We start from the raw sequence: 25,515 nt of genomic DNA, 5'->3' as shown, positions 1-25,515 counted from the left end.
GGTAAAAGAGAAGTAGGCTACTCACTTGTTACGTTGCTTGTTCACTTTTGTATTGATTCACTATTTACCTGTGCAACTGGTTTTAATTAACTATATTTTGCTTTTATAGTAGGCCTAATGTGTGATGCTATTCATATGTGATGAATATTTTCTTGTTGATACAAAGCCAAAGTTTATGGGCCCCAGCCATTTTTCAAAACTAATTCTGAATGGTTTGCATACCCATACTAAATACAGAATATCTTCTCAACCACAAGGGCTATTTCAATATTTTCAAAAGGTATAATATGCAAAAAAACACATAGCACATAGCAGTATGTGTTACTGGTTTATTGGTTGATGATAGAACACAGAAAAGAAAATTGTCAGAAAAAAAGTATTTTCTGTATTTTCTTAATTATGTGTATCATTGTTTTATTTTCTACTATAAAATAACACTATATGTTAACAACATCTCTGCAAAGTTTGACTTTGATAGAGTGAAGTTAAATATTTTTAGTAATTCATTTAGTGCACATTTCGTGTACCGTAGTTTAGGTCCCTGAAAGCAGAAATGTCCTAACTTTCTCCCTGGACCTCTGTTTCCACAACAGAGGGGCTCTGCTCAAGCAGATGCACCAAAACATACCAAGCAAGGCTGTGTGGAATATTGTTTAATTTAAGAGTTCAGCCTTGTTCTAAAACCATTACTTCTGAGAACAGCCAACCAGGAAACTGATTCTTCCAGGAACTGTTATTCAAAAAGTAATAAAAATATATCTGTATTGCTCAATTTGACAGCACTTATACAATTTAATTGCTCTTTACTTATTGTGTACAAAAGGGTCAACGCCCCTTTTTCATTTCACTGCTCTGGTTAGTAGGGTAGTTAAATTACTTGATAATGAAGTTGCTGTGCTATGAATAGTTCATGCCCCATATCTACAAACTCATAATGCAATGTGGGTTGGCTGAACAAATGAGCAAGAATTCTGCAATGGCTGTTTTTTTTACACTTTCACTTTTGTCCTCAGGGTGTAGATATGGCTACTGCCAGCTGTCTGCTGTCTGAAGATCAGTTTCTGTGCTCCGTCTGTCTGGATGTGTTCACTGATCCAGTCGGCACACCATGTGGACACAACTTCTGCAAAAAGTGCATCAATGATTACTGGAATACCAACGACCAGAACATGTGTCCAATGTGTAAAAAGGTTTTCACCTCAAGACCTGAGCTGCACGTCAACACCTTCATGTCTGAGATGGTTTCTCAGTTCAGACAGTCGGCTCAACAGAAAGCCAGCAGCAGCAGCTCAGAGCAACAAGAGTCCAAACCAGGAGAAGTTCCCTGTGACGTCTGCACTGGAACCAAACTGAAGGCCCTGAAGTCCTGCCTGGTGTGTCTGGCCTCCTACTGTGAGACTCACCTGGAGCCTCATCTGACAGCTTCAGGCCTGAAGAGACATCAGCTGATGGACCCTGTGGAGAACCTGGAAGGCAGGATGTGTACGAAGCACGATAAACCTCTGGAGCTGTTCTGTCAAACCGAACAGACATGTGTCTGCATGCTCTGCACTGTGTTAGACCACAAGATGCACAATGTTGTTCCTCTGAAAGAAGAATGTGAAGGAAAGAAGGTCGAGCTGAAGAAGACAGAGGCTGAAATTCAGGAGATGATCCAGAAGAGACAACTGAAGATTCAGGAGGTCAAACAGTCAAAAAGCTTCAGCAAGGACAACGCAGACAAAGAAATGGTAAAAGGTGTTCAGGTCTTCACTTTTCTGAAAAAGTCTGTTGAGAGAGGCCAGGCCAATCTCATCGATACCATCAAAGCGAAGCAGAAAAAAACTGAAAAACAAGCCGAAGCTTTCATCAGAGAGCTGGAACAGGAAATCTCTCAGCTGAAGAAGAAAAGCATGGATGTGAAGCAGCTCTCACTCTCTAAAAGCCACATCGACCTCCTTCAAAGCTTCCTATGCACAAAAGCTGCTCCACCCACCAAGGACTGGACAAAGGTCAGTGTTCCTCCAGCATCATATGAGGGGACTGTGAGGAGAGCTGTGTCTCAGCTGGAGGAGACTCTCAGTGAAAAGATGAAGAAGCTGGTTGAAGTTGAGCTGAAGAGGGTCCAGAAGTTTGCAGTGGATGTGACCCTTGATCCTGATACAGCTCATCCCAGTCTCATCTTTAACAAAAATCAAGTAAGTCCTGGGTATGTTGCGCATAATCTCCCAGACAACCCAAAGAGATTTTCTCACAATCCCTGTGTTTTAGGAAAGCAGAGTTTCTCTTCAGGCCAATTTTACTTTGAGGTGCAGGTTAAAGGAAAGACTGAGTGGGACTTGGGAGTGGTCAGAGAGTCGATCAACAGGAAGGAAGACATCCCACTGAGTCCTGAAGATGGCTACTGGACTATATGGTTGAGAAGAAGAAATAAGTACAAAGCTCTTGAAGACCCTTCAGTTGTTCTCTCCCTGAAGTCTGGGCCTCAGAAGGTGGGGGTGTTTGTGGACTATGAGGAGGGTCTGGTCTCCTTCTATGACGTAGAAGCTGCAGCTCTTATCTACTCCTTTACTGGCTGCTCCTTCAAGGAGAAACTCTTCCCATACTTCAACTCGGGTCTCAATGGTGGCGGTAAAAACATAGCACCGCTGGTCATCTCTCCTAAGGTTCTCCGAGGTTATTTTATTCGTTAAAACTTTGATTCACGATTGCATTCAGCGTAATCTCCTAGATTACATAATTTTCTTAATCCAAACCCACTCATGACAAACTCTGCTTGTAAAATACACAAAGTGGAGGACATTGGGGACATTTGTTTACGATTGCTAAAAACATTATCTGTAGACCTGTTATTATCATGGAAGAAACCCATTGATAAACCAGACTATGTGTATTTCAAATTAATGAATCAAAAATAAGGTAAAGCAATTTCACCATAAAATGTGCTCTATTAAATAAACACATTAGTTTTGGCGTTTTACATTGTTAGTCGAAAGGAGCATTAACACTGCAGACAAGAGTGTGAAGGGTTGTCTTGATCACATAAGATTTTAGTTGTTTTCTCCCCTAAAGATTGCTTCTTTTGGTTTGGTTTATGATGACCTGTAACTATTCATATTTATAAGAAATAAAATCAACCTTATCTATTGTTTTTTATGATTTCCACCCCCCAAAAAACAGTTTTGGCGACTATGCACACTGACTGCTTCATTCTTGATGGAATGTGGTGAAGACATTCATGGTCCCCAGATGATGCGTCATGCTGACTTTTTATGATCATCTGACTTTTTTCAGAGCATTTTGTTTATGACCAAATACGTGTAAAACCGATCAAACTTCCCATCAGCCTCAGCTGGAAATTATGTTTCGGAAAAAGCTAATGTTTGCAAACATGCTACACCAACGAGGGGACCAAGGTAAACATACCTGCCAAAATATAAAAAAGAATTAGCATCATCACAGTTCGTATATGTTAGCATGCTGATGTTAGCATTTAGCAGAGATCAGCATCCAGAACAGCCTCACAGAGCTGCTATTTGACTGAAGACCATTAATCTTGTTACGGGATGTATTTCAATAGTTTTACCACGACTCAACAGTTTCAAAATATTCATACATTAATCTCTCGGTTCCTATCCGACCCATTGTTGTGAATGGGGACAAGTTATTTAAAAATGAATATAGACAATAAAGTATACAGTGTGTGTAATCTTTTACTTGACTGTATCGTAAATTGAAGATGAAAATCAGGTTTAAGTATAGGCAATATTTGAAGGAGTATATTTGTGAAACTATTCTGCAGTAGTAATTAACCATAACAAAATATGATAGCAACAGTTTTGCACTTCCACGTCATCTCAGTCTTGTGGAATGAGACAAACACGATTTAATCAGAGCTTATTCATATCAAGTCTCATCTATTTTACGAAGGGAAGAGTGTTTGGTCTGCACTGTCATAAGGGAGATAAAACATCTAGAAACGTATTTTAAACATTTGTAATGAAAGTAATGATTTGAGAGAGAATCTGGAAAAAGGCGGATTTCTTGTTGTTCATATTTGATTAGATTTAATTTTTGTCTTTTGTTTTTTTTACATGATGTAACAAGATGTATGCGTTGTACTTATACGAAAGAAACAATAAAGGAAGGCTAAAAAGCTGGCTATGTTATTTTTTGCTTGACCTGTACGTTTTATTTAATAAAAATGATCACCATGAAAATAATCTGATTTATTCAGTGCTCATGACTTTGTACAATCTGATTTGCCTAAGGACAAAAAAATAGTTTTTTAAGAAAAGACTGCTTCCCTTTTAAAAATTGTCATCCGGGAACGCTGTTCTTCTCCAAGAGGCTGCAAGGGGAAGTCAAAGTGCTGCATGTGTAAATCAGGAATACCATGGTGGCACTGAAGGAAGTCAGATAGCATCATCTTAAAAAAGCTCCTTATTTCCTTGCCCTGATGCCAATCGGACTTAAACACATGTGCAACATAAATGATTACTTTATCTGCAACTGTTTAAAGAAGTTGCATCATGTGTAAAGTTACATGTTTGGGAGGTGGGTTGTTTTGTGTTGACTTTACCAGTTGGTAGAAAGTTACATGTCTTTACCGTAAACAGACATTTCATTCCACAAGGAAACTATGGTGGCGGTTGATAGCAGCAGTTAACATGCTCACCGACAACCAAAGACATTTCCATTTGATTTAATTCCCTATCTATCGTGGATGTATACGTACTTTTCTGTTTGACAGAAGGAGGTTTATGGAGCTAAATCAGGGTGAATAGTTTTGTTCATTTGAAAAAAAGAACGGCACAACCTGCCTAGTTTAGAGCTCTTATACTGCGATTCATGCCAAGTATGGTCTACAACAGCCTGCTGAACATAACTGTGTCACTGGCGGAAATTTTGTTTACTGCCAATCACGTAAATATGCTGTATGAAGGCAGTGAGTCATAATTTTCGGTGTTACCCACGTTTCCTGAAGGCAATGTGGTTGAGCCAGGTCCTCAGCGTTCTTTGTTATGCTGTCACTCATGAGACCACGCCCCTCCAGTTGAGACCACGCCCCCCACGCCAGATCCGGGTCAAAACTCTGAACCTCAAAAAAAAAGATCTGAACTTGAAAAAAAGATTTGAACCTGTAAAAAAAAATAGAACTGAATCAAAATGATATTTAACCCAATAAAACTTTTCATTCACATATTTTTATTTCAAATACATTGTTGAATTTTTCAAAGTTCAACAGCAAAACTTTTTTTAGGTTCAAATCTTTTTTTCAAATGAACAAAACATTTGTCCTGGATTTGGCTCCATAATCAACCTTCTTTGTTATGCTGTCACTCCTGAGACCACGCCCCTCTAATTGAGACCACGCCCCCCACGCCAGATCCAGAGCAAAAGTCTGAAACTGAATCAAAATTATATTTAATCCCAAAAACCTTTCATACTCTCATTTTTCAAAGTTCAAATCTTTTTTTCAAATGAACAAAACTATTGTCCTTTATTTGGCTCCATATCCTTGGCCTCAGAAGGGTAATTCCAGGTACAGGTTTCAACCAGGTGACCTGACTGGCATGTGGCTCTACCTGTTACAACGTCACATAACAATAAAATAACCTAAAAGTTTTTTCAGAGCGACAGCAGCTCTGTTGAGATAAAACAAAATGAACTGAGATCATCACGTCGATTTCAACAGCGGAGTAAATAAACACAGGTGAGTACAAATTATATTTACATTTCAATAGGCAGCATTAATACAAATCTTCAGCTATACTCAGACAATATGTTGTTCCCTTTTCATGCGAACACTTGTCAAATAGTTGAGCTACCATAGGTCCAATTAAGGACCGAGCTCAATTTTTGTGCTGCAACAAAAAAATATGTTTGTATTGGTTTATATTTATACCAATTTGTTCATATTTGTTCACACTATCATTCGTGCTCACAGTGTGTGGATATGGCGGCAGCAACTTTACTGACTGAAGATCAGTTTCTGTGCTCCATCTGTCTGGATGTGTTCACTGATCCAGTCAGCACACCATGTGGACACAACTTCTGCAAAATGTGCATCACTAAACACTGGGATATCAACAAGCAGAACATGTGTCCAATGTGTAAAAAGTTTTTCATCTCAAGACCTGAGCTGCACGTCAACACCTTCATCTCTGAGATGGTTTCTCAGTTCAGACAGTCGGCTCAACAGAAAGCCAGCAGCAGCAGCTCAGAGCAACAAGAGTCCAAACCAGGAGAAGTTCCCTGTGACGTCTGCACTGGAACCAAACTGAAGGCCCTGAAGTCCTGCCTGGTGTGTCTGGCCTCCTACTGTGAGACTCACCTGGAGCCTCATCTGACAGCGTCAGGCCTGAAGAGACATCAGCTGATGGACCCTGTGGAGAACCTGGAAGGCAGGATGTGTACGAAGCACGATAAACCTCTGGAGCTGTTCTGTAAGACCGACCAGACATGTGTCTGCATGCTCTGCACTGTGTTAGACCACAAGATGCACGATGTTGTTCCTCTGAAAGAAGGATGTGAAGAAAGGATGGTCGAGCTGGAGGCTGAGATTCAGCAGATAATCCAGGAAAGACAGTTAAAGATTAAGACGATCAAATGGTTCGTCAACATCAGCAACCAAAACGCAGACATAGAGATAGCAGAAGGTGTTCGGGTTTTCACAACTCTGATGGAGTCGGTTGAGAGAGGCCTCTTTGAGATCATTGAGACAATTGGAGCGAAACAGCGAACAACACAAAAACAAGCTAACAACTTTATCAAAGAGCTGGAACAGGAAATCTCTGCGTTGAAGAAGAAAAGCACTGAGGTGAAGCAGCTCCCACTGTCTGAAGACCACCTCCACCTTCTCCAGAGCTTCCCATCTTTGGAAGGTATTAAGTCCACCAAGGACTGGACAAAAGTTGGAGTCTGTCCAGCATCATATGAGGGGACTGTACCGAGAGCTGTGGCTCAGCTGGAGAAGACCTTCAGTGAAGTGATGGAGAAGCTGGTTGAAGTTGAGCTGAAGAGGGTCCAGAAGTTTGCAGTGGATGTGACCCTTGATCCTGATACAGCTCATCCTCACCTCATCCTGTCTGATGACGGGAAACAAGTAAATCCTGGTGAAGTAAAGAAAAATCTCCCAGACAACCCAGAGAGATTTTCTCACAATCCCTGTGTTTTAGGAAAGCAGAGTTTCTCTTCAGGCCAATTCTACTATGAGGTTCAGGTTAAAGGAAAGACTGAGTGGGACTTGGGAGTGGCCAGAGAGTCGATCAACAGGAAGGAAGACATCCCACTGAGCCCTGAAGATGGCTACTGGGCCATATGGTTGAGGAAGAGAATGAAGTACAAAGCTTTAAATGATCCTCCAGTCTGTCTCCTTTTTAAGTTGAAACCCAAGACAGTGGGGGTGTTTGTGGACTATGAGGAGGGTCTGGTCTCCTTCTATGACGTAGAAGCTGCAGCTCTTATCTACTCCTTTACTGGCTGCTCCTTCAAGGAGAAACTCTTCCCGTACTTCAACCCGGGTCTGAGTGACGCTGGTAGAAACTCTGCACCTCTGATCATCACTCCTGTCGATCACAGTGAGTAGACTTAACCTGACTCCAGTCTGACTCGAATCGGGAAGTTAAATTTCTTCAGATTCAATTTGACAAAATCCAAAAAAAATTGTAAATAAACTCTGACTTCCACTGGGATTCGAGCGTGACAACTTTGATGGTCATCAGAGGAGGAATTATCACCATTACTGATACTACTATATTTTCATAACAGGATAATATTACAGGCGTCACGTTTCCAACAAGCACATTGGAACAGCACACAGTGTGTAAAATAGCATAGAACAAGCATATATCTTGTAACTGCACTAGAGTTTGGTGTTTATGTTATATAATGATGTGTCTCAACTATTATACACATATATTATTATGTACCTGGCTGCAAAATAGTGCAACATATCAATTTACAATATATATATATATATATATATATATATATATATATATATATATATATATATATAATATATAGCTATCCAGCCCTGCTGGATCCACTCTTGTTACAAATATAAAGCATGTTGTGCTGCCAAACCTAAAAAAACAGACAATATACTGTGTATGTTTAATTATTGTTCAAGGAAGATTTTTTAATTTTTTGGGCAATTCATGAAAATCATTCAGATTGCGTCTTCTTTTTCTAAACTTCTACGTGTTTCGTTAAGTCTGATGTTGCTTATTTCATTTCCTTATAAAACCGTTGTCTTAGATTTGTATTTGAAGCTTTGGATTATAAACTTGATTAGAAATCTGAAATGAACAGCAAATGTATTTTTTTCTGATTGATTTGCTCCTTTATGTTTGCTATCATATCTTATTTTTCGATATGTTCCATATAGTTTGAATAATATGCTATAAATGTCCGTCATCTACATTTTAAAATCTGCAAAATCTGTTTGCAAGAGTGCCAAAAATTCATGAAATGAATTTCCACAGAAACAAGAATCCATTGAAGTTGCAACTCTCTGCTCACAGTACTTTTACTTATACTTATATCTTTTGAGAAAGAAATAAAAGCAAATGGAAAAATCTTGGACGTCATGAGTTGTTTTTCCTGCACTTGAATTATTTGTCAAACTCATTCCAAAGCCCCAAATGTGTTTATGTAAAATCTCCACTTCGCTCATTGAACCAACAGAGAATCATCACCATCTCTGCAGCTCTAACATCCTTTCAGCCTCTTTGATCTTCTAGTTTGCTGCACATTTCCTGTCTGTTTAATGTCAATATTTTTCATCAAATATAATCTCATATGGCTGTTTAAGAAAGTATCACTTGACAACCCGATACTTCCACTCATTTCAGATGGAAATATTGTACGTTTTACTCCACTACGTTTACTTTTGGAATTAATAGGACTCTCATTGAAGATATTTTTTATGCAAAAACCTATGGTTCCAGATTCTCAAATGTGAAGATTTCCTGTTTTTTCTTTCAATAATGTTAATAATTGTAATGTTACAGTAATAACATCGAGGTTTGTAACATTGGTCGCACATAAAACAAACATTGTGAAGGTGTCACTTTGGTGTGTGGGTAATTTTTATGTGATTTCTCACTATTTTCCACAACCAAACTAACTTGAATAATGGTGGAAAAATAATAAGCAGAGTAAATCCATAATTACAACAACCATCAGCTGCAATTTTAGATAAAATAAATCCTGATTAAAAAATTAACGCTTTTACCACCATATCCTACTATATCACTTTGAATGTAGGTACATTTTACACGTCGACATCGACGGTTAACGCCCATCGCGCCCCAAGACTACACTACCCACAATTCCTATCGTCTGGTAGTTCCGGGTAGGTATCGCCTGACAGCCATATTTGATTCGATTATGCTGTTCTGGCTGCGACAACCAGTTTAGCCAGTTCTTAACGGAAAAAAAACTACACGGCCAGCTTTAAAGGTTAATCCGCGACGAAGTCCAGCAGCATTCACAGTAACAACAGTTTATAACCCTTATACGACGATGAATCCCGAATAGTAAGTGTGGCTTTTTTTGTTTTTAATGTCGATTATGACGGGTCGAGCTGTCAGAAGCTAACAGCTAAGCTAACCCGTCAGCTGCTTTGTCTCCGTCGCTAAGCTAGCTGGCGTACGCACTATCGAGTGACAACCTTCACGTTCACGTTTGTCAACAGTTTCTGGTCGGTGTAACGCTAATTAAACGAGTCGGTTGTTCGTGTGGCGGTCGTAATATTCACGAGCTCAGTTATGGTGACTTTAAAAAGAGAAGGGATGAAGGGAGGGAGGTCGAGCTAGCTGACGGACTAAGCTAACGTAGCGATAACCAGTGTTACGGTGTAACAGGCTACCGTGTTAACTGGCGACTTTAAGCTAAAAGCGTCCGTTGTTGTTGTAGTTAAGACAGCTGTCTCATATAGATCATATATATCATATAACAAATATTATATTACTATTTCCAACAGCTGTCTTAACTACGACAACAACGAGCGCGTTCGGCTTAAAGTCGCCAGTTAACACGGTCGCTTGTGAAACCGTAACACCGGACACTGTTCAGGATTTTGTTATTGACACTTGGACACGTAGTGACAGCTTCATGGTTGACCGTCATGTCGGTAATCATGAAGCCAGACGATGTTTCTCCACCGATCCGGTGTGGGTTCATCGGTGGTTTCGGTATAAATCATCCAGCGCAAACCGGAAGTTACTGGATTTGCCCCCGATGATGATGATGTTAAATTGGGTGTGGATTGTTTGGGATTAATGGATTTAGTTAAAATGAAAGATTTGATAACAAATGAGCAAATCAATCAGAAAATATGTTTCTCTTACTTAACATTGATCGTTATCGTGCAGAATAAAATAATGTCCCTACGTAGTGCCGCTGACCTGCATTCAAAATGAAGTATTAGCATCAAAATATACTTTAGGGTACTAAAAGTAAAAGTACTCATGATGCAGAGCGGCTCGACTCACATGATATTATTATTATTATTATTATTATTATTATTCCCTGGATTATCGTCACTGTATTACTTTGTTTATCACGTGCAGCTAAAGGTGTACATTATTTGAATCCCTTTATTTACTGCTGGGTCGTTTATTCTATAGTAATTACTATATATGTTAATATATTCTGATGTATTAATACATCAGAATTCAGTGACTCTTCCCTGGGTCGAGTGTATCAGTTGTTTATTTTGTTAATGATCTAAATATGAAAAGCAACTTGAGTTGCCAAGTAAAAGTAGAATATTTACCTCTCAGATGTGGTAGAAATATAAAGTCACCATGAACATTAAATACTCGGGTAAAGTGAAAGTACACCCAACATCATACTTAGTACAGTACTGTAATATTCTTAGTTCAATCCCACCAAAGAGCTGCAGCTAACGAATACTTCTAATATAAATACATCCATAGATTTTTTTTCCGATAATGGATGAGTTGTTTACTTGTTTTGACCGACCAACAGTCCAAAACCCAAATATATGCAGTTCCCATTTTACAATTCCACTGAATCTGAGAACGTTTCAAAATTTTTGCTTTATTGGGACTGGATATTATAATTGCTTAATGTCACTATGACACCTTAATCATAGTATCAAAAGACAGCAATATTTTTATGTATGAACACAACATTTACGCACATATTCTTTTACATTTGACAAAATAATAAAATATCTAAATAATAAAAACTACTTAAGACCATCAATCCAACATCTAACTTTACAAAATATCAGATAATAAAGAAAGACAATATCTGACCAAAGGAAACCGGTGTAAGAATCTGACCAAACTTTTGTTCCAACAAGCCTAATATGTAATGTATTGCCTTCCATGTTTTTTTAATTGTTATTTGATATGTGCTGTCATGTTCTTTCCCTCTCTCTACCCTCACAGTGATTATTTATTCAAACTGCTCCTGATCGGTGATTCTGGTGTCGGAAAGTCATGTCTCCTTCTCCGGTTTGCAGTAAGTGTCGGCCGCTGTTACGCAGCAGGCGTGTACGTCTTTCCTCGTCAGCGCTGTGACGGCTGATAACCCTGCGCGTTTCACAACTGCTGCCTAGACCCACCTGTGTGTGTTTGTGTGTGTTTTTTTTTTTAAATCCTAGGATGACACGTACACAGAGAGTTACATTAGTACCATCGGTGTGGACTTCAAGATCAGGACCATCGAGCTGGACGGGAAGACCATAAAACTTCAGATTGTAAGCAAAGCGCTGCGTAATCGAGCCGTAAATAGATAAGCGGCGATGAACTTTGGATAAAGTTTTGTGTCCGTTTGTGACTGACTGAGCGCTGCTTGTTTCTCTCAGTGGGACACGGCCGGTCAGGAGCGGTTCCGCACCATCACGTCCAGTTACTACAGAGGAGCTCACGGCATCATCGTGGTCTACGATGTCACGGATCAGGTCAGTGGATTGTGTCCGCAGAAACAAAACTACAACGCCCAGTCATCCTCCAGTCCCTGAGTAATTAATAAGATAACGTTTTATTTATGGACAATTAAGTGTCACAGCAGCTCTATAAATATACCAGATACAAAAAGGATGAAAACAGAGCAAAGGAAATGCACCATAAATAAAACATTTAAAGCTGTACACGTATATATTTTTCTAATTAAATAGAAAAGGCCTTTTAAATAAATGAAATAAAGCGACATGCATTACATACTCTCAGCCAGTGTACATAAATGTGCTTAAAGTACATCAATCAACCACAATTTAACTGAATTTAAACAGAATTTAGTCAATATCCCAGAGTGTGAAAATGAAAGATGTGTGAAAGTGAAAATAAAAGATAAGACAAAGTTTTGTGAGCATTAATTGCAATTTTTTACGATCAATAGTTGTGAGTTAAAACATAGCATTAACAAACAAACAAAAAATTCTTAAACTTAATTGTAAAAGAAATTGCATCCAAGCTCTCTAGTGAGCGCAACATTTTACTTTGTAAAAGCAAACTTCTCTCTGGTGGACAAACGCTGGAATGAAGTGTGAAATACCTGAAAACATGTCTTTGACTTTTCTGTACTAACATTTCTCTTCTCGGTATCAGCTGCTAAATACTTTAAATTCCCCTGATATTAAAGAAATCATGTGGAGCTTTATTTCACCTTCAAGGCAGCCACTGGTTCTGGTTTATTTCAGTAAAGTATCTCAAATATAATCACAGTTTTCAGACGCGTTACTGCCCTGTCAGCATTTTCTCTTGTGTTTTGTTGCCACTGAGTTTATTTCCCGACTGAAACGGTTTCTTTAGGCAGATGTCGGTATTGACTCCGTCTCTCTGCTCCCCGTCCTCAGGAGTCTTTCAACAACGTCAAACAGTGGCTACAGGAGATCGACCGCTACGCCAGCGAGAACGTCAACAAGCTGCTAGTAGGCAACAAGTGTGACCTCACAACGAAGAAGGTTGTGGATTACACCACAGCGAAGGTTTGTTTAACCACCGCCATCAGCGTATGAATGGGTGAACGATGACAAGTGCAAGTGCTTTGAGTGGTGGGAGGACTAGAAAAGACCTATGCAACTACAGGTCCATTTAGTTCCAAATATCTGGAGCTAAAAGCGCTAGTGAGATAATAATTTGCTGACCGTTATCCGTCTATTCTTTCCTCTCACGCTCGCAGCCTTGGGGTTCTGATGAGTGGAGTGTTTATAGCTGATATCGGAGTGGAAAACATCAGCGCGTAAACGGCTGGTCGGACAGCTGGGTGATCTGAGGGGGCGGGGTTTGTTTAGGAGTGGACGACCGGGCCACCTCGTATGGGTTACATGTATTTATATTCATACAAGTATTGACTTGCTCATTCAGTGAGACGCAGGGTCATTTCGGTCCTGATCCCAGCCGCAAAATTAGGTTAGAGGTGGCGTCGCAAAACGTACTGAAGCATTTCAACTAATATTTCTTTATAAATAACAAGAACTTTGGTGTCGGCCACAACCTAACTGGTTTATAACTCTATAATTAAACAAAATAACTGTATATACAAAAATATATAGAGCGATACTTTCACTCAAAAGGTGGCTGTGAGAAGTCTGTCGTGTTCTTCACGGAGAACTTAAAACGCGGTCGTCTGGATTCATGTCTGTTTAATGCTGGCTGATGATTTATTGTCTCATATCCTGATGAAATCATACATCCAGATCTCTTCAGCCACTATTACGTTGTCTAAGAGCAAAGCACATACCAACTTCAATTAGAAATCTAATCATTTTGCAGTTCTTAATTAAATCAGAAAACACTCACACAAGAGTAAAGGAAACCGTGGGGTTATTTAATAAAGACTTTTTATTGAATTACCAGAAAGCCAACACAGGTTACAATATATTTGAGTGCAGATTTGTTGTAGCGGGAAAAGTCACTCAGTCTGCCACAAAACCCACTTATCTGTCCATTTATACGCTCAGCGTGTTCAAATCACTCACTTTTGGCTGTTTTTGCCGCTTTTTAGTGGACGTCAATGGTCGAGTAAAGATGCCACACGTCTTTTTCTGGGTTTCATTTCTCCGTCAACCAGAACCAGCGGTCGCCCGCTAGTAGCTTACAAACTAATGCTGTGAAGCAAAAACATCCTTCAAACCCACACAACTTTATTATTAAACTAGTGCCCGAAGTTCAGGTTACATTTTGTGTTTATGAAAATGAGGCTCAAGACATCCTGATCGTCTCCATTTGATTTAAAGGTGCATCCTTAAAAACACGGTGTCTTTGTTTGAAGCATTTCATTTCCCCGTAAACCTCATGTAGCTTCAAACTGTGGAAACAAGAGGGAAAACTGTATGTTAAGGGATTTCTACTTTAGTGACTCACTCTCGACCTTTTTGGTGTTTTAACCTTATTAACCTTCTCATTCCTTTCTTATTCCCACCTCTCGTGTCTGTACGCTCAACATGAGCCTACAGCCAGTTAGCTTAGCTTAGCATAAGGACCGAGCGGGGCTCGCCGTCGGGTTCAAGTGAGCTCACACTAGAAAGTCTCTCAGTTACAAGAATGATTGAAATCAAATCCTACGCTTTTTATTGGACGGCTACAAAGTGGGTGGGCTTATATATAGCGGTACGAAGCTACAGATTGATTAATGTATGGATGTGAGAAAAGATAATAGGAGTTAAAGAAAAGTTTATTGTGATATCGTTTGCACATATTGTGGAATTGGAGCACAATATGAACATGATGTGATCTAAAGAGGTTGAAAGGGCATTTTTTTTCTAATCTCAATTTAAACTCTTGACTTTGACTGAAAGTGACCACGAGGTCTATTCAGCAGCCGTTCTGGAGCTTTCGGTCTCGCCTTGGCCTTCCTCAGCAGAGAGCGTTTGCTGTCATGGAATTAAGCGTCTCCAACTCCTCCCTTCCTTCTCGCTCTCACCAGGAATTTGCCGACAACTTGGGGATCCCCTTCCTGGAGACGAGCGCCAAGAGCGCCACCAACGTGGAGCAAGCCTTCATGACCATGGCGGCCGAGATCAAGAAGAGGATGGGCCCCGGGGCCACGGCCGGATCCTCGGAGAAGTCCAACGTTAAGATCCAGAGCAAGCCCGTCAACACCTCGTCCGGAGGCTGCTGCTGAGACCCGGGAGGAAAAAAACTAAACGGCCACGACCCCCCGAGCCCACGACCAGTCTCGATGTTACCGTGCTCCACAGGGAAAGAGAACCGGAGAGGGAGGGAAAGACGGAGGGAGACTTTGAGTGGACCGGTTTGTAAGATTCCCATTCCACCCTTTCAAAGTCAGCAATAGGACGGTAAGCCCATCCATACCCACAGAACACACTGGGCGGTTCATCTTTTCTTTTCTTACTTTACCAAAACACACTCATACTGGAAGAAAAAAAAAATGTAAGTGTATAACATTTTTAACAGTGTGTAAAGTTAACCAATGAAAAAAAACACACACACTTATTCAGCTTTTCTTCTTCTTTTTTTTTGGTTGCCCCCCCTGCTCTTCCTGTTTTGAGTTTGCTAAATGAGTCACTTTTCTAAAAAAAACAAAAACAACTAAAAACCCCCAGAAGAAAAAACAAAACAAAAAAAGCATCAACTCCACACCGTTTTATTTCGCTGTGGATAAACGGCGCGACTTTGGCCCCCCGAATCTCCTCCAGATAAACGGACCAGAAAGCACTTCGAAATGAAGCACATGCTTAAAAAGAAACCAGCACCATGCACGTTCAGAACCCGGTCCCGCTCCACGTGAAGCCGATAACGTCGCCTTCAGTGTCGCCCCTTAAAAAAATAAATAAAGCGATGTGCCAGTGCCTTTGTGGCAGGAGATTTCCATGACATGTATGCCTTCGGTGCCCCTGCGTTGTCGGCGTATTCCCCCTCGTATGCCCACTTATCACGTAAAGAATCCACATTGTACGATAGCGGTCAACATTCCTGTACATATATATCTATATTCGGCTCTGCGTGCGCTCTGCTGGGTCTTCACGATACAATAAGCATGTGCTGCATTGGGAGACGTGACGACAGACATGTGTGTTGTTGTTCTTTTTGTCCCTCTTGCTAATGTTCCTCAACTTGACAGCACAACCGCAACGGGAGAAACGAGAAGAGAGGAAAAAAAACACACACCCACCATCCCGGCTCGAGAATAATCTATAAACTGTATATATTTATACATAAATGTAAGAAGTGATTTGCAAATTGTGTAGAGAAGCAAGCGAATGACATGATACATAGCTGGAGTTAGTAATCTCGGCACGTGATTTGTGGCTGCGGACATGACATTTTTGTGGCACGATGTCTACTATTAAAAACAATGAAGGAGATCTTTGATAGCTGATGGTCCTCGTGGTGTTTTCTGTGTCTTTTCTTTTTTTCAGCAAGCTATAAGCTGAGAGGAATGGTGACCTTTGGCCTAGATTTCACAGGCTGCAGTTTGACGCAGCAGCTTTTCTCGAAAATATACTTGGAACATAAATTCAGTTAAACTTGAATGAATGAATATATACTTTATTAATCCCAGAGGGGAAATTTGGTGTCGACGTAGCAGCAATTTACAGAGAAAAATAAGATGTAAAAACAACAGGGATGAAAGATGTATACAATAATAATAATACAAAATAAAATAGCTGGGGTGAAAGGAAAAAAAACAGAATTAATTTAGGAATTAAATTAAACGTAAACAGTAGAAGTGCAAAAATACACAAGTATGTATGTGTATATTAACTTCACCCTAAAGTTAGAAATTCACATTTCACATTACTGACACTTTATCTTCTTATTCATTCAATCAGAATAACTGAAAAATGTTCTCTGCTCGCTAAGACGACATCAAAACACTTCAGTCAAAATGAAAACATGAAGAAAATGTGAATCCATACTACATAAATAATGCAGCAGTGTAAACTTGTCCGCCCACAAAGGGACAGTCTACACAATCAATTCAAAACTACAAACCAGCGAATAGAATTGAAAGTGAAAGGAGCTCCTCTTCTTCTCAAAGTCACATCAGGTTCATACTCCAGAATATTATCATACTTAGCATTTGTTCGTTATAGAAATATAACAAACATATCATGTAATTAAACAGTATACTACTGTAGTATGGCATATAAGATATAATATAGAGGGGAAATATAAGTATTCATTTAAATAATTAGAATATTATATAACAAAATAGACTTGTAGAAGTGTGAACCTGTCCTTCACATGGCTCTCACTGCTCTTACTTCATGACTTCATGTACTTAAACACACAATTACACAATTAAAGTTCCACGTGCAACAACAGCAACACACACACTGAACTCCTGACGCGAGACGTGAAGTTCCAGCTGCGCACCACCAGAGGGCGACGTCTGATGGTCACAGCCGCACAATAAAGCCCTGGGAAAAGCCAGTAAGCAGAGGCCAAAAGAAGAGTTCAGACAAAGTAGTGATACTGCAGTGAAGAAATACTGTTACAAGTAAAAGTGCAGTCAAGGTATTTACTGAAGTAGAAGTACAACGGTATTGGCATCTAAATGCACTTAAAGGTTCTGTATACAATATTCAGAACATTAATAGAGCATCAAGTAAGTAAATAGCTGAACAGGGATTGAAGTCACTGTGTGTGTGTGTGTTTGTGTGTGTGTGTGTGTGTGTGTGTGTGAGACACAGAGCCACATTGAGAGCCATGTGGAGACAATATAAATGGAACCTTGGACCATTTTGATTGCTTCTCTAGGCTCTCAACATGGCTAACAGTGCGACTTCACTCTGCTACAGACATTATATCGACTATTTCTTTACACAGCAACAGTTGTTTGCTGCTGTATTAAGGCTCAGAATATCCTACATCACTACCTTTAAATGACCAAAGTAAAAGTATTCTTTATGCAGATTAAATAATAATATCACTGTATTATAATTATTGATGCATTAATGTGTTTACCGCTTTAATGTTGCAGCTCGTAAAGGAGGAGTAAAAAGTATTATTAGTACAAAAACATAATAGGAGGCTAACACGGACAGGAACTTTACTTACTTTGGATACTTAAATACTTTCACAGTGTGGTTTTAGTACTTTTACTGAACTAAAGGATCTCGTGTTCATGAACAGTGTTTTCTGTGTGAAGCCGTCCTCCCTCATTAACTGAGCAATAAAACAGAAGAAGGGAGCAGGAGCCGCCCTCCTCCTTCTCTTATGAGGCTGAACCCCCAGTTTGCTTTCAGCTGCAAAACAAAACACACAGTGAGGAGAGAGAGAGAGAGAGAGAGAGAGAGAGAGAGAGAGAGTGAGTGGGGGGTGTTTTGGTGTGGAGGAATGGGAGGCAGCAGTGGTGGAATGGGGGGGATGGTTTGAGGAGCTGGGTCTGTTTGCCGGCTGAGTTTGTAGCCGGTTGCTGGGTGATGATGATGTGTGTGTGTGTGTGTGTGTGTGTGTGTGGGGGTGGGGTCGTTTGTGACAGCTGCAGAGGCCGAAGTCTTTCACCCCTCTGCTGCTGCAGGAGGAGCCGGGTGGGGGTTATGAGTCCATGTGTGAAGTTCAGTCTCACAGTCAGTCGGCTGCTCACCAGCTGATCCGTCTGATGGCTCGCTGTAGAGGAACAAACCTGCAGTGTCACACAGCTGTCGGTACACACACACACACACACACACACACACCTCATTAACAGTAGCAGCACACTGCGAACAAACTAGACAAAAGTACAAAGTTGAGGTACTTTAAAAGCTTTGGCTTTAGTTACAAATGAAGATTTATTTTCCGTGCAGACAAAAGAATCTGATGTTTTAATGTACCCAACAGTTTGTAGAAGTACATCGATCAATTACTTGATTGAAGACATTCCTAGGCGATGGACACTGATACGATTCTGACCAATCGAGTCGTAGATTTAATAAAAGTTTATAAAGTTTCTGCACAAAGAATCCTACAAAAGCGTGCACTTTAAATCTTGTGTTTACAGCAGATGTGGTTCATCAGTTTCATTCAGTAGGGAAAAAAAGACTGAAATGAATTTGGCAACTATCATTTTTAAGCTGTGCTTACTAGAATACTGAGGTTGTGAAACGGTCTCCTGTATTGTATAGATGTGACATTTAAAGGCACCGTTTACTGTGTGTTTTCTCCATGGATGCTTTCACAGCATTTAAAAAAAGACCTCACTATTTACAATACGGGATGACAAATCTGATGTTGAGTCCGTCGTGTGGTTTGAGAATCAGCCGGCGGTAAACATCTAGAACGAGATGTCCCGAGCCGCTGAAGCGAGAGAAAATGTGAGTCGTTGGAGGAACTCAACTGGAGTCCGACTGCTGCTTTCTGTCGCCGTCGCTCACAAACACGACGAGACCTGCCGTGAACTCCTGCGTGCTGTCAACGCCGCTCTGCGTGATCCTCATATATCCTCCGAGGCGTTCACCCAGCCCATAAACACCAGACGGGCTCTGTCCTCTATCGTGTGTGTGTGTGTGTGTGTGTGTGTGTGTGTGTGTGTGTGTGTCGTTCACGCTGCATGGAGGGATCGATGTCTCTCCGCTAGATGAGTCTGACCTGATTTGAAGGTCATCGATGCCTTCGCTCTGATCTTCAGCAGACGCGTTTCTAAAAGTGTCGAAAAGTTGTTTTGCAGCAGACTGAAAACCTGTTTGCAGCTCATTTATATTTATTATATTTTATGTAGGACTTTAACTTGTTATTATTATTATGTTAAAGTATTACTACGTTTACTTAAATGAACAGTGTGTGGATTTAATATTCATAACAATGTTTTAATCGCCTCTAACCCTATTAACCCTAACCCCTAATCCTATTTATTGTTTGAGTTGTGTTTAGAGGTTGTACATTGGGATTATATATTATTGTAGCCCTGATTTTTATGTTTAATTTGATACATAACATGTCATTTTTGGAGGGGGGGGATTTATACCAAGATTTTTTCTTGATTTTCCTGATATAAAAGGGTCCCCTAATTAGGGCTGAACAGGTTTTAAAACCCCATCTATTTTTAGGCCCTTTCCTTCGAAAATGTCATACCCAAACTAAAAAGGGTGTATCTCTGCAACCACTAGGGCTATTTGAATAATGTTGGTGTTATAATAAAAGGTACACATGTGAGATTTTGTTCAGATGTGTAAATATCAGTTTATATGTTACTGGTTAAGAGTAAATGAAGATGACACACAGAAACAAATGAAAATGTTTCAGGTCCGCCTATAAAAAAATCACTTTCAGGATGATTATTTCTTTGAAATGATGCAGCTGTAAGGTCCAACTCTAACCCAAATCATAACACAATATGTGAACATTCTCTAACCCAAATCATAGCACAATATGTGAACATTCTCTAACCCAAATCATAGCACAATATGTGAACATTCTCTAGCCCAAATCATAACTCAATATGTGAACATTCTCTAACCCAAATCATAGCTCAATATGTGAACATTCTCTAACCCAAATCATAACTCAATATGTGAACATTCTCTAACCCAAATCATAACACAATATGTGAACATTCTCTAACCCAAATCATAACACAATATGTGAACATTCTCTAACCCAAATCATAGCTCAATATGTGAACATTCTCTAACCCAAATCATAACTCAATATGTGAACATTCTCTAACCCAAATCATAGCTCAATATGTGAACATTCTCTAACCCAAATCATAACTCAATATGTGAACATTCTCTAACCCAAATCATAACACAATATGTGAACATTCTCTCCGCAAAGATTGCCTTTGATAAAGCCAAGCAGAACAAAGTTAGAGAGGGTTTAGTACAAAGAAAATTCAGGCGAGGACTCCAAAACCCTGGGGGGGGGTTTAAAGGGTTTTTAAAAGTTCTCGTTCACGTAGAATTAGCCGTTAAAGGAAGTGCGCGTTGCACCGCCCCTTTCTCTACAGTGGCCCAGAACGGACAAACCAAACACTGGCTGAAAAAGATACGCACTTGGAAAGCGAAGCGTGAGCAGAGGAGTATTTAGTTGGTTGCAATATTCGACCTCACCACTAGATGTCACTAAATCCTACACACTGGTCCTTTAAGTAAAAGTCCTACTTGTTCCACGTTTTTTTAAATGACTTTTTCTCGGTGGGTTTAGTTCCCGGAGAGACGAGGTTCTCATATCCATGGCGGCGGCGTCAGCGGTGTAAACATTAGGTGGTGGGTGCGTTGCGGTGAAGAAGTCTGTCATGTGGAGACTCGGAGGCTAAAGAGTTAAAGCACACACACTGTTTAACGGGTAAACAGAAGGAGGACAACAGGTCCTAATCACACTCTACTTATACTTTCCCAGCACTGTTTGTCCTTCTTCCCATCCATGTTGTCGCTCCATTATCTGGGGGGTCTGAAGGCTGAGGAATAGCAGCTGGAGTTAAGTTTGACGTTTTTTTTAGAAGAAGAAAAAGTAGCAATCCGTGAGAGTTCAGTCCTGGTTGATTTAGAATTGATATTAAAGTAAAAAACAAATGTCTTTTGTGTGAATTCAGTGGAGAAAAACTGTAATACAGTTGTTGTTTTTTAACGGGAATGTCGCCACAGACACCCAGTTTGTATTACTGCAAATATATGAATATTGCAATCAGTGGGCAATCATATAAAAAATACTACAAAGTAAAAGTCCTGACATACAAGTTGCTGTACGTTGCATATTCCTCCATCTCTCTCTCTGTCTTTGTAAACCAGACACCTCATCTCACATTCAAGATTCAAGATATCTTTATTGTCATGTGCACAGATAACAGACAAAAGCTTATTTTGCTTGGTCCTCCTTACACACAGAATTACAATAAACTTAAGGTAACATAAATTAGAATTAAGAATACAAAAAAAACATCGCTATAAATGCTAATATTATAAGAAAATATATAATTAGTTGTCTTAGTTTCTTCATTTATATGTTGTTTGTATATGTTTAGCTATTTGCACTTTATTATCATTATTATCTGTATATGTTGGACAGGAGAGGAACGTACTTTCAAATCTTCTGTATGTTTGCACATGTGGAAGAATTGACATTAAAGCTGACTTTTTGACTTTTTGATATACAAAATAAGGCACAAAAATATGACAACAGTATCAGTTTCACATGTTCATTTCAAAAGAGGGTCCTGCTCTTCATTCTCTCGCCTGGCTGCAGTGACGTCCCGCTCTGCCTGTAACTCGGGGCCTAACACCAGGAGGATCCCGTCCACTCGGACTTTGAGAGTTCGAGTGGAGAAGAAGGAGACGAAAGAACGACGGCGCGCTGGGGCGAACTTGTCCGACCGGTTTAACTCTCCTCGGCAGAAAGAAAGAAAAAAACGTTAGCACACTGTGCAGAGAGGATATACCAGCGCTATCAAGTGTCCTGCATCTGGAATTTAACATTTTAAAAGGTTCAGCAGCTGGGATTCAAATATTTGTGAGAAGAAAACTTGACTTTAACCCCATTTCAATACCGATACCGAGCCCTCTTTCTGGCTGTAAATGTGCCACACTGAGAGAACTTTGACCGATTTAGGACTCAAGTTTTTGATTCTTTTAGAACGCGTTCCTCCTTTCCGCGTCACCGTACTGCCCCGCCCATCCACACACCTGTCCCCGCTCTCGTCATCAGACAATATGTTGCAAATGAATGAGGACAATATATGACACATACAGTATACTTTAAAAGTCCAAAATGTAGATTATATTATATATGTATTCCCACTGAAATAACGTGACCAGGTCTTTCTTTTGCTACGAGCAGACATAGCGAGCTATACGACAAAAAAAACCTCAAAATATATACAGTAACTAAACATAAAACACAAATACACAAACAAAAAACGTATTATATGTCCCATAAATCACATGTGGATAATGCTCAGTGTTGTAACCGTCAAATTAATGAGGAACAAAGTGCACTGATAGATTAGCAAGACAACAACCGAGCTAACGAACAAATATCATCAGTATTCTAGCCAGATCATGCCAGGAGTTATGGGGCTGGGAATATTGTGGTAGTTAAAAAAAGAAAGAAGCTTTACTAGTTTGGACGTTAGTGTAGGAAGCGGACCAGACTGTTCCTCTGAGTTGACAGGAAAGGACTCGCTGTCTCTGCGTGAATACTACGGAGATGTCCAGAGTGAATAACTCGGATGCTTCACATAGTTGTGGTTTCTCACTCAGCAGCAGAAGCAAGAAAACAGTCAGACGGATAAACAGACTGACGTTCAGGAAGAAGGAGCTGCAGGAGCTGAAGGGAGAGCTCCTTTTAAACTAGACTATATATATATATATATATATATATATATATATATATATATATATATATATATATATATATGAAAACCTTCATTAAAAGCTAAAAACACACAAAATCCTATTTATTTTTACTTAAAGCAGACATATCAAGAAAAACTCACGTTTCTTTGTTGACATATTTGGGTACCTGGAGTGCCCACAATCCCACCAGAGGGTCAACGTTTAGTAGTAGTATGTGCCAAATGAATGTGTACTGCATGCAACAGTATGCACTTTGTAAGGGCAGCTGCAGTATGTACTCAAAAAGTCAAAAAGTGCACGGTTTGGTAGCAACTTAGCTCTGCAGAGGTGGGCCACATTTTTCTCACGAGCCAATCAGAGCAGACTGGGCTTCTGTTTGCTTAAAGTGACAGGCGCTTAATTAAATGAAGGGTTTCAGACAGAAGGTGAAATACAGGTACGCTCAAACAGACCGCATCAACACTGAAGCATATACATATTATATATAATATTATATATATATATATATATATATATATATATATATATATATATATATATATATGTTTGAGTAGAAAAACCGAAAATGCAAGAGCAAACCTTGTATGCCTTCAATAGTGTTCAAAGTATCAAAAGTAAAAGTACTCGGTTCTGCTAATTGTATTTTCAATTCCCGAATGAGCGTTAGAGAATAGATGAATGGAAGAAAATTATATTTTTGTTATTGATTTATATCAACTTGTTTAAATACATGCTGTAGAAAGTATTTGTTTGGAGCTTGAGACAAGAAAGGATAAGACACTTTGCTACACTATAATAAACATTTTGGAAAACACTGGGAAAAGCTGTTTGGTATTAAAACAGGATGGAACAACTGTACAGCATTGGCAGATTCTGCTGGTCTTGTTTTTCCTTTGTATTTTAGTTATGTTCTGTGAGGTTATGTTTGTTGATATCTTCCGAGTGAGATGTGTTGCTTTTGGGCCTCTGTCCTATTTGAAGAATATCGAGTATTAAAGCTTGTACTTTAACAGTCACAGCTGACCTCTGACCTCAGCCAGTTGTCATGATTCTGACGGTTTGGGCAGCTGAAAAGACAAATTCAGACGCAACATATTAACTTTCATCCTTTGTGTCTCTGCTGTCAGTTCAGTTCGAGGTCACAACCCAGAACAGATCATCCCAAAACAAAAAGATATTAGTAGCAGATCCGACCTGACGTCGAGGCCTGCAGTGTGAACACATTGGATCGTATTTTATACTTTTCATCTGAGCTGCCGATCTCTGCAGCTGTTTCCATAAAGGAAGGAAACCAGCCGGATCTGCATTTAATGTTTGTAACGTTTTAAAAGTTTGCGTGAAACAGTTTTCCACAAAGAGTGAAGTAGCGAGAGTCGGCCGACAACATCCAACCGTCTGAGTGAATGAAACCAACACAGCCAACACACTCTGCTTCTAGAAGCACATGGAGCGTTATGAACAGTTATGAACGGTTAACAGACTATTAACCCTCAGAAAGTATTAAAGTAACCAGGAAGCCTTCTGAGGGAACGTTGCAGATTCTGTAGTAAGAATTCTGTGATTCTGACTATTTCAGTGTGTAACTTAACTTGATTCAAAATACTTCAGCAACGTCCAAGTGCTTCAAATTTGTTCTCAAGTACTTGAGTAAATGTACCCGGCCTCGATTCCTGCCTTCGGATGTGACCAGACGTTTCGTAACCGAGGACCGTTGGCGCTGGAGGAGGAGTGGCGGCATTGGCTGATGGGGGGAGAGCAACCTTTTCTGGTGTGGACAGACCACGAGAACCCGGAGCACATCCAGGAACAAGCCAGGAAAATGACATATTTTCCATTTTCCTTGATCATATTGTCCATGCAGGCTCTATGAACCTGAAGACTCTGTCCCACCTGTTTGACCCTAAATCTACTCTTAGCTAGGGGGGACCAGGTCTGGCAGGCTGCTTTCACATTATTGCATAGTAATAACAATCTAATGATAGTATATATAATAGCAGAACCACCACAAGGACATGTTTACTGCTTTAAACACTTAAAGTCCATTTTCCTGATTATACTTACATACTTTTACTGAAGTTTTCAACATTTTCAACCCAGGGCTTTTACTGTTAAAGGAGTAGTCCCCATAGCTGCAGGTGTTCAGTGGGAACCAGGTGACTCTTCGGGGGCCGTAGCAGGTGAGTCACATCGTTTTCATCTTCGTCAATCGCTTCAGTGAGTGTACAAGTATCATGTGTCTCCAAAAGGGTCCCACAGTGGACCATTATTCTGTCACTATGCCGTGAACACCACAGCAGGAGCTGCATCAA

The 25,515-nt window shown here is 39.9% G+C and overlaps 2 protein-coding genes across 2 annotated transcripts; both read left to right on the top strand.

Annotated features, from left to right (window-relative positions):
- Positions 1-1,022: 1,022 nt before the first annotated feature.
- LOC306738096 (uncharacterized protein) lies at positions 1,023-7,570 on the top strand (the record flags this gene model as incomplete). The annotated part of the gene is made up of 2 exons (XM_079219925.1): positions 1,023-2,645; positions 5,930-7,570. 2 exons carry the CDS (start codon positions 1,023-1,025, stop codon positions 7,568-7,570), a joined length of 3,264 nt encoding a protein of 1,087 aa, XP_079076051.1.
- A 1,826-nt stretch (positions 7,571-9,396) lies between these two features.
- rab1aa (RAB1A, member RAS oncogene family a) lies at positions 9,397-16,303 on the top strand. The gene is made up of 6 exons (XM_079220006.1): positions 9,397-9,527; positions 11,412-11,484; positions 11,627-11,722; positions 11,831-11,926; positions 12,821-12,952; positions 14,893-16,303. Exons 1-6 carry the CDS (start codon positions 9,514-9,516, stop codon positions 15,088-15,090), a joined length of 609 nt encoding a protein of 202 aa, XP_079076132.1. The 5' UTR covers positions 9,397-9,513; the 3' UTR covers positions 15,091-16,303.
- Positions 16,304-25,515: the final 9,212 nt, after the last annotated feature.

The sequence above is a fragment of the Taurulus bubalis genome, assembly GCF_910589615.1.
Source record: "Taurulus bubalis genome assembly, chromosome: 6".
NCBI lineage: Eukaryota > Metazoa > Chordata > Actinopteri > Perciformes > Cottidae > Taurulus > Taurulus bubalis.
Note: the sequence above shows the minus strand (reverse complement) of the source record. Positions and strands in the feature narration are given on the sequence as shown.

Bases quoted from the DNA above. Each gene is read 5' to 3' on its own strand.
- rab1aa (XM_079220006.1), top strand. The intron at 11,485-11,626 runs GTAAGTGTCGGC...TTTAAATCCTAG, and splicing joins GTCTCCTTCTCCGGTTTGCA to GATGACACGTACACAGAGAG. The intron at 11,927-12,820 runs GTCAGTGGATTG...CCCCGTCCTCAG, and splicing joins TCTACGATGTCACGGATCAG to GAGTCTTTCAACAACGTCAA.